The 11,863-nt window shown below is 43.0% G+C and overlaps 1 protein-coding gene across 2 annotated transcripts; it reads left to right on the plus strand.

The window, feature by feature from the left end:
- Positions 1-413: 413 nt before the first annotated feature.
- Positions 414-5,029, plus strand: LOC103631700 (Zinc finger (C3HC4-type RING finger) family protein). 2 transcript variants are annotated; one of them, XM_008652703.4, is made up of 2 exons: positions 414-912; positions 2,840-5,029. In XM_008652703.4, the coding sequence occupies exons 1-2, from the start codon at positions 718-720 to the stop codon at positions 4,721-4,723; spliced, it is 2,079 nt and encodes a 692-aa protein (XP_008650925.1). In that variant the 5' UTR covers positions 414-717; the 3' UTR covers positions 4,724-5,029. The 2 variants fall into 2 exon arrangements, with proteins under 2 accessions (XP_008650925.1, XP_008650929.1); XM_008652707.4 differs by having other exon boundaries at positions 483-912; positions 2,843-4,988.
- Positions 5,030-11,863: the final 6,834 nt, after the last annotated feature.

Raw genomic sequence — 11,863 nt, forward strand, 5'->3', positions numbered from 1 at the left:
TATATTGGAGCGGCAAGTCTTTTGCCTCTCCCTTTCAAAAAAACAATCAAGCAAAACTATTTTTAAGACATCAATATTGCATCACCATATCTATAATCGAAATGCTTTGGATATGGTACTGTTGTTTTTTCTTGTTACCAAACGATAACATACGGTAAGAAATTATGGTCAGAATGTATTCTTATGCGTTTAAAATACGGTTAGTAATGTCCAGTCTGCAAGACCCACTACGAGTTAAATTATGGTCAGAATTTATTTTTTTCGTGCTTTGGATATGCTACTAGATTGATTGTCAGATGAGAACCGGTGAATCCAAATATGCCGAAATTGAAGTCGATGGGAAAAAAAGTAGTCCACAATACTTTTCCCACTCCCAGGGACAAAACGGGAAGTTATCATTTGTGAAACACACACTACCTCTCTCTCTCCCCCTTCTCTTCCTCTCCGTTTATATTCCTCTCCACGGCCTCTCCGGCTCTCGCTCGCTCTCCCGCGACGACCAAAACCCCGACACCGAACCGCGCCAGCACGCCACGCGCCCCGCGGCCACCGCAAATTCCGCCGCCTCCCGCAGCGATGGCGAGAACCATTCAGCCCCGAGCCCCGCTCTCCTGATCTCGCTCGTAGCCAACAATTCCTCCGCCGACGCCGAGGCCGAGCAGGCGCCAGCATTTCGTGCGCTCGAAAGGAGCCCCGCCGTTCGTGCCCCGAGGACCAATGGCGGCGGCGTGGGCCCGCGCGAAGCGCGCACTCGCCACCGGCCTCTGCGTCGGCGTGCCCGCGCGCCAGCTGGCCATCGAGGACGCGCCGCCGGTGGTGGAGGCGCCGTCTTCGGTGGCCGAGGACAAGCTGGAGTCCGCCCCCGTGTCCGTGCGTCGGCTGACGAGCTTTGGGAGCCGGAGCTCGCAGCAGGTGGGGATTCACCATTCATCTTCCTCTCTCTCTCTTTTTTCTCTTTTTCTTCCCTGTTCTTCTCGATTCATGTGGCGTGCCGGATTGTGTGTGTGTGTGTGTGTGTGGAGAACTGGAGATGCGGAAGAAATGTCTGCTTTGCCGTTGGACTGCGTCCGGATTTTGGGAAATATCGCCGTGTAAAATTCCAATCAACAAAGATGGCGGTTTTGGTTTGGTGCTCGTCAAACATCCCCGTTGACTACTACTATTAACTTTGGAGGTTGATCAAAATGGCACACGCTAGCATGCTCCCTCGTTTTCGTTTAGATTCGTTAGCTGTAGGCGTTCCCACGGTTTTCCTGAAGAGCTAGCACTAGCAGGCGGGAATTTGGAAGGGGAGAAGAAACAAAAAAAACTTAGCCCCCGTTTGGTTCGAGAATCGAGAGACTAAAGATTAATTTCTTTATTTTAGTCTCATTTAATCCCTAAATTATTAAACGATAAGATTAAAACAGGGAATAAACTGATTTAGTGAGTCATTTAATAGATTCTGAGTACTTTTAGTCTAGAGACTAAAAGGAACCAAACGGTCCCTTACTAAATAGAAGAAATTCGAATTGCCGGGTGGGTTACTCACTAGAAATCAGATATATAGCCGCTCGTCTTACCATGCTACATGTTTCATGCAAGTTTGTTAGACTCTGATTCTCTGAAGAAAGCTGCATGAGTGCATGCAAAGTCTTGTGGTACAATTTCTAAAACCATAAGCTAACATGTTTCGGTTGATTCACGTGCCATGTGGCTGTAAAGGGTTTCCCCTAGTTTCTTCCCCCTCGTAGAAACCGTTTTCTGGCTCATACTGTTTTACTGAAAAGGAATGTGGTCTGCTTGCTTGGTTGGTTGGTGCAGGGCATCTTATTTGACCCTCAACTGCTAGGAAAAGTAAAACTTGCAACTAGAGGATATTCCGATATGTACTCGTGGGGCAAACAGGTCTCCATCCTGGTGGTTGGAGCTCTTCAGTAGCATCCCAGCAGGTCTCGCTGGTTTCATTGACCTGTAGAGAATAGTTTGCTTCTGATCCTTAATATATGAAATAGGGAAATGGATTTTTATATTGTCACATGTACTTATAACAGATAATAATCAGTAGGGGTTTGCATCTCCTATTCTTTTTTTTAAAAAATATATTTTTATGCCAATCTAGTTTTCTTTATTTGGAACGATGAACAGCTAGCCTGCCTGTTCAAGAAAAAAAAAGGATTATCAACCATGATAAGCATTAGCCAGCTATTGTTGAGCATACTTCACTTGTAGGGCATGTTTTACTAGCAAGCAGGTCTCCATGATCCTTAATATATGAAACAGGGAATTTTTTTTTATATTGTTACATGCACTTATTGTTAATAATAATCAGTAGGGGTTTGCATCTCCTGTTCTTTTAAAAAAATATTTTTATGCCAATCTAGTTTTATTTATTTGGAAAGATGAACAGCTAGCATGCCTGTTCAAGAAAAAAAGATTATCAACCATGTTAACCATTAGCCAGCTATTGTTGAGCATACTTCACTTGTAGGGCATGTTTTACTAGCAATCAGGCCTCCCTGTGGTGGCATCAGGATGTGCAACTTGTGGTTCTCAAACTTGTGTTTCACAACCTTTTTAACTTGGACGTATAAAATCCATTTTCAGGTCGTCTTTGCAGTTCCCACGGAATTTTCTAAAAATCTGCATTGCTTGCATTTTGCGTGTGCTTTAGTGTCGTTGTGAATTCCTGAAAGGCTGAAAGTACCCTTTTTATGTTTAAGTGCTGTGATGTGGTTAGATATGAAGGAAATACTTCACAAGTCAGAGCAGAGTGTATGTTTTTTTGTTGTTGCTAATCGTTAAGTTTGCAAGTTCTGCTAGTAGACATGTGACCTTTCTTCAACTTTCTTGATTTCAGAAGACATGTGCCATTTGCCTTGGTGGCATGAGATCAGGGCAGGGTCATGCCTTGTTCACTGCTGAATGCTCCCACAAGTTCCATTTTCATTGCATTTCTTCAAATATCAAGCATGGCAACCTCATCTGCCCGATATGCCGTGCTAAGTGGAAAGAACTCCCAGGCGCTCAACCTGCAGATGCCAGTTATGGACGAGCTAGAGTTAACCCATTAAATTGGCCCCAGGATGAAGGGCACATGGCTGTTGTCCGCAGGCTTTCCCATACATACAGCGGAAACCTGCAGGAGCACCTTCCTTTCTTCCGTACTCTGGAGGCAGGCGTTTTCAATGATGATGAGCACATAGATCTTCAGTCTGATAATATCAGTGAACATAATGCAGTCGCTGGTTCAGTTAAAATCAAGGCATATTCAGAAGTTCCAGCTATTGAACAATCAACGACCAAGGAGATCTTTGCTATCTTGATCCATCTCAGGGCTCCAAAATCTTCACACTCAGCGAGCTCCCGTGCACCTCTTGACCTCGTCACCGTGCTTGATGTCAGTGGTAGCATGGCAGGGACCAAAATTGCACTTCTGAAGAATGCCATGAGCTTTGTCATCCAAACCCTTGGACCCAACGACCGCCTGTCTGTCGTTGCTTTCTCATCTACAGCACGCAGACTCTTCCCTCTTCGGCGAATGACATTATCTGGCAGGCAGCAAGCATTGCAAGCTGTCAGTTCCCTTGTTGCAAGTGGTGGCACAAACATTGCTGATGGGCTAAAGAAGGCTGCTAAAGTGATTGAGGACCGTCGGTTGAAGAATTCTGTTTGCAGTATCATTCTTCTCTCTGACGGTCAAGACACATATACACTCCCTTCTGACAGGAATCTGCAAGATTACAGTGCCGTTGTCCCACCTTCAATCCTTCCTGGAACATGCCAGCATGTACAGATCCACACCTTTGGTTTCGGCTCAGATCATGATTCTGCTGCCATGCATGCTATTGCTGAGATCTCCAGTGGCACATTTTCATTCATCGATGCTGAAGGCTCAATCCAAGATGGATTTGCCCAGTGTATTGGTGGCCTTCTTAGTGTTGTGGTTAAGGAGGTGAGGTTGGGCATTGAGTGTGTCGACAATGGTGTGCTACTGACTTCCATCAAGTCTGGCGGGTATACAAGTCAAGTTGCTGAAGATGGACGCGGCGGTTCAGTTGATATCGGTGATCTGTATGCAGATGAAGAGAGGGGGTTTCTGGTCACTCTACATGTCCCAGCTGCACAGGGACAGACTGTGCTGATCAAACCAAGCTGCATGTATCATGACGCTATCACTACGGAGAACATCGAAGTACATGGTGAGGAAGTAAGGATTCAGCGCCCTGAACATCGCGTGGACTGCAAAATGTCTCCTGAGGTTGAGCGTGAGTGGCACCGTGTTCAGGCCACAGAGGACATGTCTGCCGCACGGGCTGCAGCGGAGGTAGGTGCTTTCTCTCAGGCCGTGGCAATCCTGGAAGCCCGTAGGAGGATACTGGAAGCACAAGCAGCACAATCTTCAGACGACCAGTTCCTGGCATTGATGGCGGAGCTGAGGGAGATGCAGCAGAGAGTGGAGAACCGGCGGAGGTACGAGGAGTCAGGCAGAGCTTTCATGCTGGCAGGCCTGAGCTCACACTCATGGCAGAGAGCAACTGCACGAGGGGACTCAACAGAGATCACTACCACTATTCATACCTACCAGACGCCATCCATGGTTGACATGCTGCAGCGCTCTCAGATCCTCGTGCCACCCATTGCTGACATGCTGAACAGCTCCCCAACTGTGGCGCCTCCAAATAGATTCAGCCGGCCATCCAGGTCCAGGACAATAAAATCCTTCTCTGAGCAACTCCTGTGATGCATCCTGATCATGACACATGTCTAGCTATAATTGTCAAAATATTAGGTGAATGTAAGCTGTCCATTTTTTTAGTTTGTTCCTGCAGCTGGTACTTCCATTTTCTTCAGTATTCTATATAGCAGACATGGGGCTAGAAGTCCTGGGGTATAAATTGGTTTGGTGTACATGGTTGGTATTTGGAAAGGATTTGTTCTGTACATAAACTTGCCCCTTGAATTGCAGTCAATAATTTGGGGTGAAATCATTTACCCGTTTGTATATAGATATTGGAGCACAAAATTAGGAATTGGAATCAGTTTTCCAGAGTTCTATTGTTTGGTTGCATATGGAATTAAGATTTGGAATCAGAGACTCAATTCCCTAGAATTGGACGATAACTAGAAACTCCCTCTCCCAATATAGAGCATCACTCCAATATAGAGCATCACTCCTCTATATTGAGTAGAATTGAACCACACATTTCAAGCTCCAATTCAGTGATATCCAAACAATAGAATTAGAATTACATGTCGATCCGTGTAGACAGTGGGATGAGTCGGTTGAGGCGGAAAACCATGTAGACAGTGGGATCAACAAGTCCATTGATCATATTGAACACGCAAAACCCAAGATTCATGCAAAGGGGGGTTCGCCGTGGCGCGGTCCATTGCCAAAACCAAGAGTGTCTAAGATGACTTTCGCGGCGGCGTTGGACAAAGCGATCCATGTCGATCCGTGTTCTCGTGAAAGAAGCAAGTCTGCATCGCGGTTTCTCGAGCGAGTTCATCCATTTAGCGCGTTCACCGGCGGAGTTGTCAGAGATACGACACAGTCTCTTTCAAATTTCGAAAATCAGAAGGTTCGAAGCTGTAAGAACGTTGGGCCGTTTTCGCCTTTTCTGAGGCGTGATTACTGGAGAAGCGCGTTCACTGGCGATTGTGTTGGAGATACGAAGGAGGCTCTCTCAAAATTCGAAAACCAAAAGGTTGGGCACTATAAGAATATTGGGCCGAAACCAGGGGCACAAAGCCTCAAACTAGGCATGGAATGGGATGAGAAGTACCCTTTATCCACATTGGTAGCCCTTAGTAGAGATGTCTCGGATCATACTCCTCTTCTTTTGCACATGGGTGAAACGAGAAAGGGTAATCAGAATAGTCCTTTCAAATTGGAGTTAGGATGGTTGTTGCGGGATGGTTTTTATGATATGGTGAAGGTGATCTGGACAAATAAGAATGGGGGCAGTTCGCCAATGGAGAAATGGTGGGCAAAGATAAGACATGTTAGTCAGCACCTTAGGGGTTGGAGAGAAGAAGATGAGTGGAAAATACAAAAAGGAAAAGAAGGTAATCCTTGATAAACTTAATGACTTGGATAAAAAATCTGAACGGGAGTGTTTAATAGCCCAGAAATTAGACTTGAAACGAGCTATGCAGAATAGGCTTGCTCATATGTCCAGGGAAGAGGAGATTTAATGGTACCAGAGGGCTAAATCAAAGAATCTGTTGGAAGGAGATGCAAATACCAAATATTTCCAATTGATTGCCAATGGAAAACATAGGAAATCAAGGATCTTTAAGTTGATAGATGGAAATAATGTTATTGAAGGGGATGAGGCCCTAAAAAAACCCCAATGGAAAACATAGGAAATCAAGGATCTTTAAGTTGATAGATGGAAATAATGTTATTGAAGAGGATGAGGCCCTAAAAAAGCACAACACTTCATACTATAAGAGTCTGTTTGGGCCATCTAATGTAACTAATGTTACTCTGGATGAGTCTATTACACACGATATCCCTCAAGTATCACAAGAGGAAAATGTTGCTCTCATCACCTGCTTTAATGAAGAAGAAGTAAGGCATGCTATTTTTCTGATGGAACATAATAAGTTTCTGGGTCCGGATGGATTCCCCACGGAGTTCTATCAAGTCTTCTGGTCAGTCATTAAATATGATCTGATGTCTCTCTATGTTGAATTTCATAAATGGGATCTACCAATTTTCAGCCCAAATTTTGGTATAATAATCTTGTTGCCAAAATGTAAGGATGCGGATAACAATTCAGCAGTACAGACCTATTTGTTTACTGAATGTAAGGTTTAAAATTTACAAAAGTTCTTACGAATAGAATTACAGTGGTTGCCAACAAAATGATTAGTCCTACATAGACGACTTTTATTCCAGGAAGGAATATTATGGAAGGAGTAGTGGTTTTGCATGAGACAGTTCACGAGCTTCATGGAAAGAAGAAAAGTGGGGTTTTTCTTAAAATTGATTTTGAAAAAAACATATGACTAAGTAGGTTGGAATTTTGTCCAGCAGGTCCTTTGCATGAAGAGGTTTTCAGATAAGTGGTTCTCGTGGATAGGTATGATCACGACGGGGGGGGGGGGGGCATGTTGGAATAAAAGTAAATGATCATGTTGGTCCTAACTTCCACACGAAAAAAGGTTTAAGACATGGAGATCCTCTCTCTCCTATCTTATTTAATATTGTAGTGGACATGCTAGCTATCTTAATTAAAAGAGCAAAAGAGGACAATCAAGTAGATGTTCTTATTCCACATTTAGTTGATGGTGGTTTGTAGTACTTCAATATGCTGATTATACGCTAGTTTTCTTGGAACATAATTTAGAGAAAGCTCAAAATCTAAAGTTGTTGCTTCTTGCCTTTGAACAAGTGTCTAGGTTTAAGATCAACTATCACAAGAGCGAACTTTTCTGTTTTAACCAGGCTAAAGAAGTGGAGCACCAGTATGTTCAGCTCTTTGGGTGCAGGACATGGGATTATCCATTCAAATACTTAGGTATCCCCATGCATTTTAGAAAGTTAAATAATAATGATTGGAAAAATATCCGAGCTAAGGTCGAGAAGAAGCTTATTAGATGGAAAGGAAAAATGATGTGAGCAGGGCGAGACTAGTATTGATAAACTATGTTCTCACAAGTTTAGTAATTTTTATGATTGCATTCTTTGAAGTTCCGAGAGTACTTGAAAGAATGGATTATTTTCGCTCTAGATTCTTTTGGAAGGGTGACAACCATAAAAAGAAGTACAGACTAGCCAAATGGGATATCCTATGTCTACCCAAAGATCAAGGGGGTTAGGAATAAAGAACATTGATATACAAAATAAATGTTTTCTAAGCAAATGGTTATTTAAGCTTTTTAACGAGGAAGGTCTTTGGCAAACTTTACTCAGAAATAAGTACCTTAAAAGACATACTCTGACAAAAATTGTGGCCAAACCTGGTGACTCACTTTTGGATAGGGTTGATGAAAGTAAATGATTTATTTCTAAATATGGGAACCTTGATGGTTAATAAAGAGGAGCAAGTTAGGTTCTGGGAGGATAAATGGATAGGAAATTTATCTTTCATGCAGCAATATCCATCCTTATATCAGATTGTTCATAGGAAAAGTGATACTGTGGCAAAAGTGTTTAGTACTATTCCTTTAAATTTTTCCTTTCGTAGGGCATTAGGGGGGCATAACTTGATCTTATGGAATAATCTAGTGTCACGCCTTCTTCAAGTTCAATTGTTTGAAGGGAAGGATTTGATTAGATGGAATCTAAATCCCACGGGTGTGTTCACGGTTCAATCTATGTATAAGGTTGTGATTAACAATGGGAATGTGTTTCATCATAAGCTAATATGGAGTTTGAAAGTACCACTGAAGATCAAAAAATTTCTATAGTGTTGGGGACTTGTTCTCAAATGCTATGAATTAAGAACAAGGCAACATAAAATGTTAAATATCAAAGCCCTTTGTCCGCTGAAGCATTATTTCCCTGAGGATTTAATGAACTTCGAACGAAGGTCATGGATGAAGAATTACGAAGGTTCTACCTTCGTAATCAGAAGTAAAATAATGCAAAATAAAATATAAAGTATAAAACGTTTAAAGAATATTAAGAATGAATAACATCATTTGCTCATTTTATAATATGAATTGAGATATTATAACATGATGCTTGGTTACATTTATACCTTTGTCTTGACAAAGAACAATAATTCCAGAGTAATGCGTTTGCAATTACAGGATTGCATGAACAATAGAGGAGTACTGTTCACTATTTATAGGCACAGGACACAACCTATAAGAAATTACAATCATACCCCTTACAAAAGATTACAATTATGACTCAGACCCTTATGGACTAAAAAGTCATTCCATCTTTAAGTCGGTTCGACCCTTCACCTTCGGATATGCTAAAATATCGAAGCTTCATGAGCGGTAGCTTCGGTGTTACGTATAAACAGGTTTTGCCGAAGGTGTTTCTTCCTGCAGGACCTTCGGCGACGAAGAATGGTCCCAACAGTAGCCCCTTCGCGGTGCTAGATCGTTTTTCGTAATGAGCTTGATCCGTGAAAAAAGTCTCTTAGGCTTCGGAAACCCGAAGGTCCGAAAAACACCTTCCCTGAGCTCGTTGCCGGGAAACGATACAATTTCCGAGCGCGAAGCGGTCCCACCATGCAGGTTCACCTTCTCGGGTTTTGTGGCCCACCGTTCAGTGGATGCGAGCGACTGTTTGTCCGGTGTAAAAGACTTTTACGATTCACCTTCTTACCTGCAGCACTATATAAACAGACGGGTAGGTGTGAAGTTACCACAACATTCATTGCTATTGCACTGTTTTGCTGCCAAAAATTTAACCATAGCCGAAGCTTGACTTTTGCATTCGAACGAAGCACCACTTTGGATTCTGCTTTGTCACAAGAAGAGCTTCGGAAAAAAGGTTATTAATTTCCAAAAAAATTCCAAGAAATTTATAATCAAATGGCCAGAGTACGCTCCACTGCCAGGGTTGAGCGTGATGGAGATGAGACCGAAGCCACTGAAACTGTTCCGATTTCCAAAGCAATGAGGCGTTCTGGGCTGGTTTCATCAGAGGACACACCTGCTGCTGAAGCAACACAAGTTGATGTCAAAGAAGTTGGTTCCGAAGATGAGTACAGCTGCGGGGTGCCAAGTAAACCTAGTCATCTGGACTTTGGAAAGTCCACCATTTCTGAAGCTGATCTTCCTAAAATGGTGAAGATGGGTTATTTTAGTGAGGCCAAGAAGGAATTAATTCGTTTTGGTGGAGAGGAAACTATCCCAAAGCCAGGAAAGGACGATGTAGTAGTCTTCAAAAGTTTTCTTAAAGCTGGTCTAAGGTTCCCCCTAAACAAGATGATTGCTATTGTACTAAAGAAGTTTGGGATTTACCTTCATCAGCTAACCCCTAATGCTATTGTTAGGTTAAGTGTTTACATTTGGGCCCTTCGTAGCCAGGGGGTGGAACCGTTCGGTGAGGGTTTCTGCCGAGTTCATGAATTACACTACCAGACTAAAGCCAGAGGAGATGGTCTGCACGAAAATTTTGGCTGCTACAACTTTGCTTATCGCAAGACTACGAAGTTTCCAGTGATAAGCTACCGAAGCAAATGGCCAGCCGAATGGAAATCCGAATGGTTTTATGTTAAAGTTGATGAAGATGAAGATAAATTGGTTCAGAGTCCGCTAGAACTGACCTTCGGAGAGACAAGGCCCCGATGCAACATGATAATGGGGAGCCCGAGTCAGATTGCTTTGGCTGAATTTCGAGTGATTTCAGATCATATTGGCACTAGAGACTTAGTGCAGGAATTTTTGGCTTTTAAAGTGTTCCCAACACTGAGGGAGTGGGAGATGCCGAAGCTAGAGGGAGAAAAGAAGAAGGGAGAACTTGTTCGATTGCCTTATCACTACAAGTTTAAGAAACACTTTAAAGCACCCTGCCAGGAGTGGTTGGACACAATTGAGATTATGTGCAACGAGATCCTCGGCAACTACTCTAAGAAAGAAGATCAGTTAATGAATGCAGCCTTCGGCACTCGTCCGAAACGAAGATTAAATCGGGTGCTGGACGCCTTGAATTTTGATTACCCTGATTATGAGCAACTGAGCGGAAATGCCGAAGGCTAGAAAAGAAAAAGAATTGCCAGCGCCCTTGATAAAGAAGGCACCAAATTGGCTAAAAAGGACAAAGAAATTTCTGAGAAAAGGAAACTGAGCCCTGAGCCGAAGGCAGCTGCACCAAAGAAAAGAAAAGCTACATCCCCAAAACCGAAGACGCCAGCCCGAGAGGAGGAAGCTCCTGCAACACCTTCTGCTGCTGAAGTGGAAGAGATTCTAAAGGTAATGACTGAACCTTTGCCTATCAAGCTAAGTCCGCTGGCGCCAGAACTGACGAAGTTTTTTCAGAAGGAAAAGAACCTTCGGCAACAGAAAGTCCCGCTAAGCCGAAAAAACAGAGAATTATCCAAGTGGCCGATGTCATTCACCAGACACCACCACTGACATCGGCATCAAAAATACCATTTATTGAAAGCGTTGTTACTGCCGAAACCACAACTACTGGAGCAACCACTTGAGCCGAAGCCACCGGAGTCGAAGCCGAGACCACCGAAGATCCTAATCTAGAAACCACACTTGGTGATATTGACAATATACTTCTGAAAATGGCTAAAGAAGAAGCTACTGCGGCCGCGGTGGACATGGCAATTGAGAAAGGAAAAGAGCAAATTGAAGACACTTTGGAAGAAGAGAACTTTAATTTTCAAGATATACTTGGACAAGAATTATCAGAGGCTGAGAAAGAAGAGCTAAAAATATATGCTATATCTTGTGGATACAAACCAGGATATCTGCTGTTTGGCGGAGTCAACGAAGGGAAACTAAGATGCCTTCGGAATCGAACCGAGGCCAAGATTGTTAGGACCTTCTCAAAGAGCGTTGGTCTGCCGAAGATTGAAGCGGACCTCTGCAGGTACCAGCGACAGCATATCGCCGGTAGCCTGCTCTATGCTAATTTCAAGGTAAAAACTCTCAACTTTTTATTTTTTTAAAATTAAGATGTTTTCTGACGAAGGTTGATTTGGTAGAGTATATTGCTAAGTAAGGTGCTGAGGATGCAAAAACGAAGCTACCATCAAAGATCTAGAAAGCAAAGCCAAAAGTTACGAAGCTGCTTTGAAGAAAAAGGACTCCGTCATTCAAGATCTTAAAAACAAAGTTAAAGATCACGAAGCTGCCTTGGAAAAGAAAGACCTCGTCATCCACTGTGTGGAAGGTTCACTGGCTGAAGCTCAAGCCGAAATTGACAAATTGAACAACGAATTACTTATAAAAT

The sequence above is a fragment of the Zea mays genome, chromosome 1 (genome assembly GCF_902167145.1).
Source record: "Zea mays cultivar B73 chromosome 1, Zm-B73-REFERENCE-NAM-5.0, whole genome shotgun sequence".
Taxonomy (NCBI): domain Eukaryota; kingdom Viridiplantae; phylum Streptophyta; class Magnoliopsida; order Poales; family Poaceae; genus Zea; species Zea mays.

What these genes read in the sequence shown, in the direction of transcription:
- LOC103631700 (XM_008652703.4), top strand. Translation starts at nt 718, where the DNA reads ATGGCGGCGGCGTGGGCCCGCGCGAAGCGCGCACTCGCCACCGGCCTC. An exon ending in GGAGCCGGAGCTCGCAGCAG is followed by an intron (nt 913 to 2,839) that starts GTGGGGATTCAC and finishes TCTTGATTTCAG; the next exon opens with AAGACATGTGCCATTTGCCT.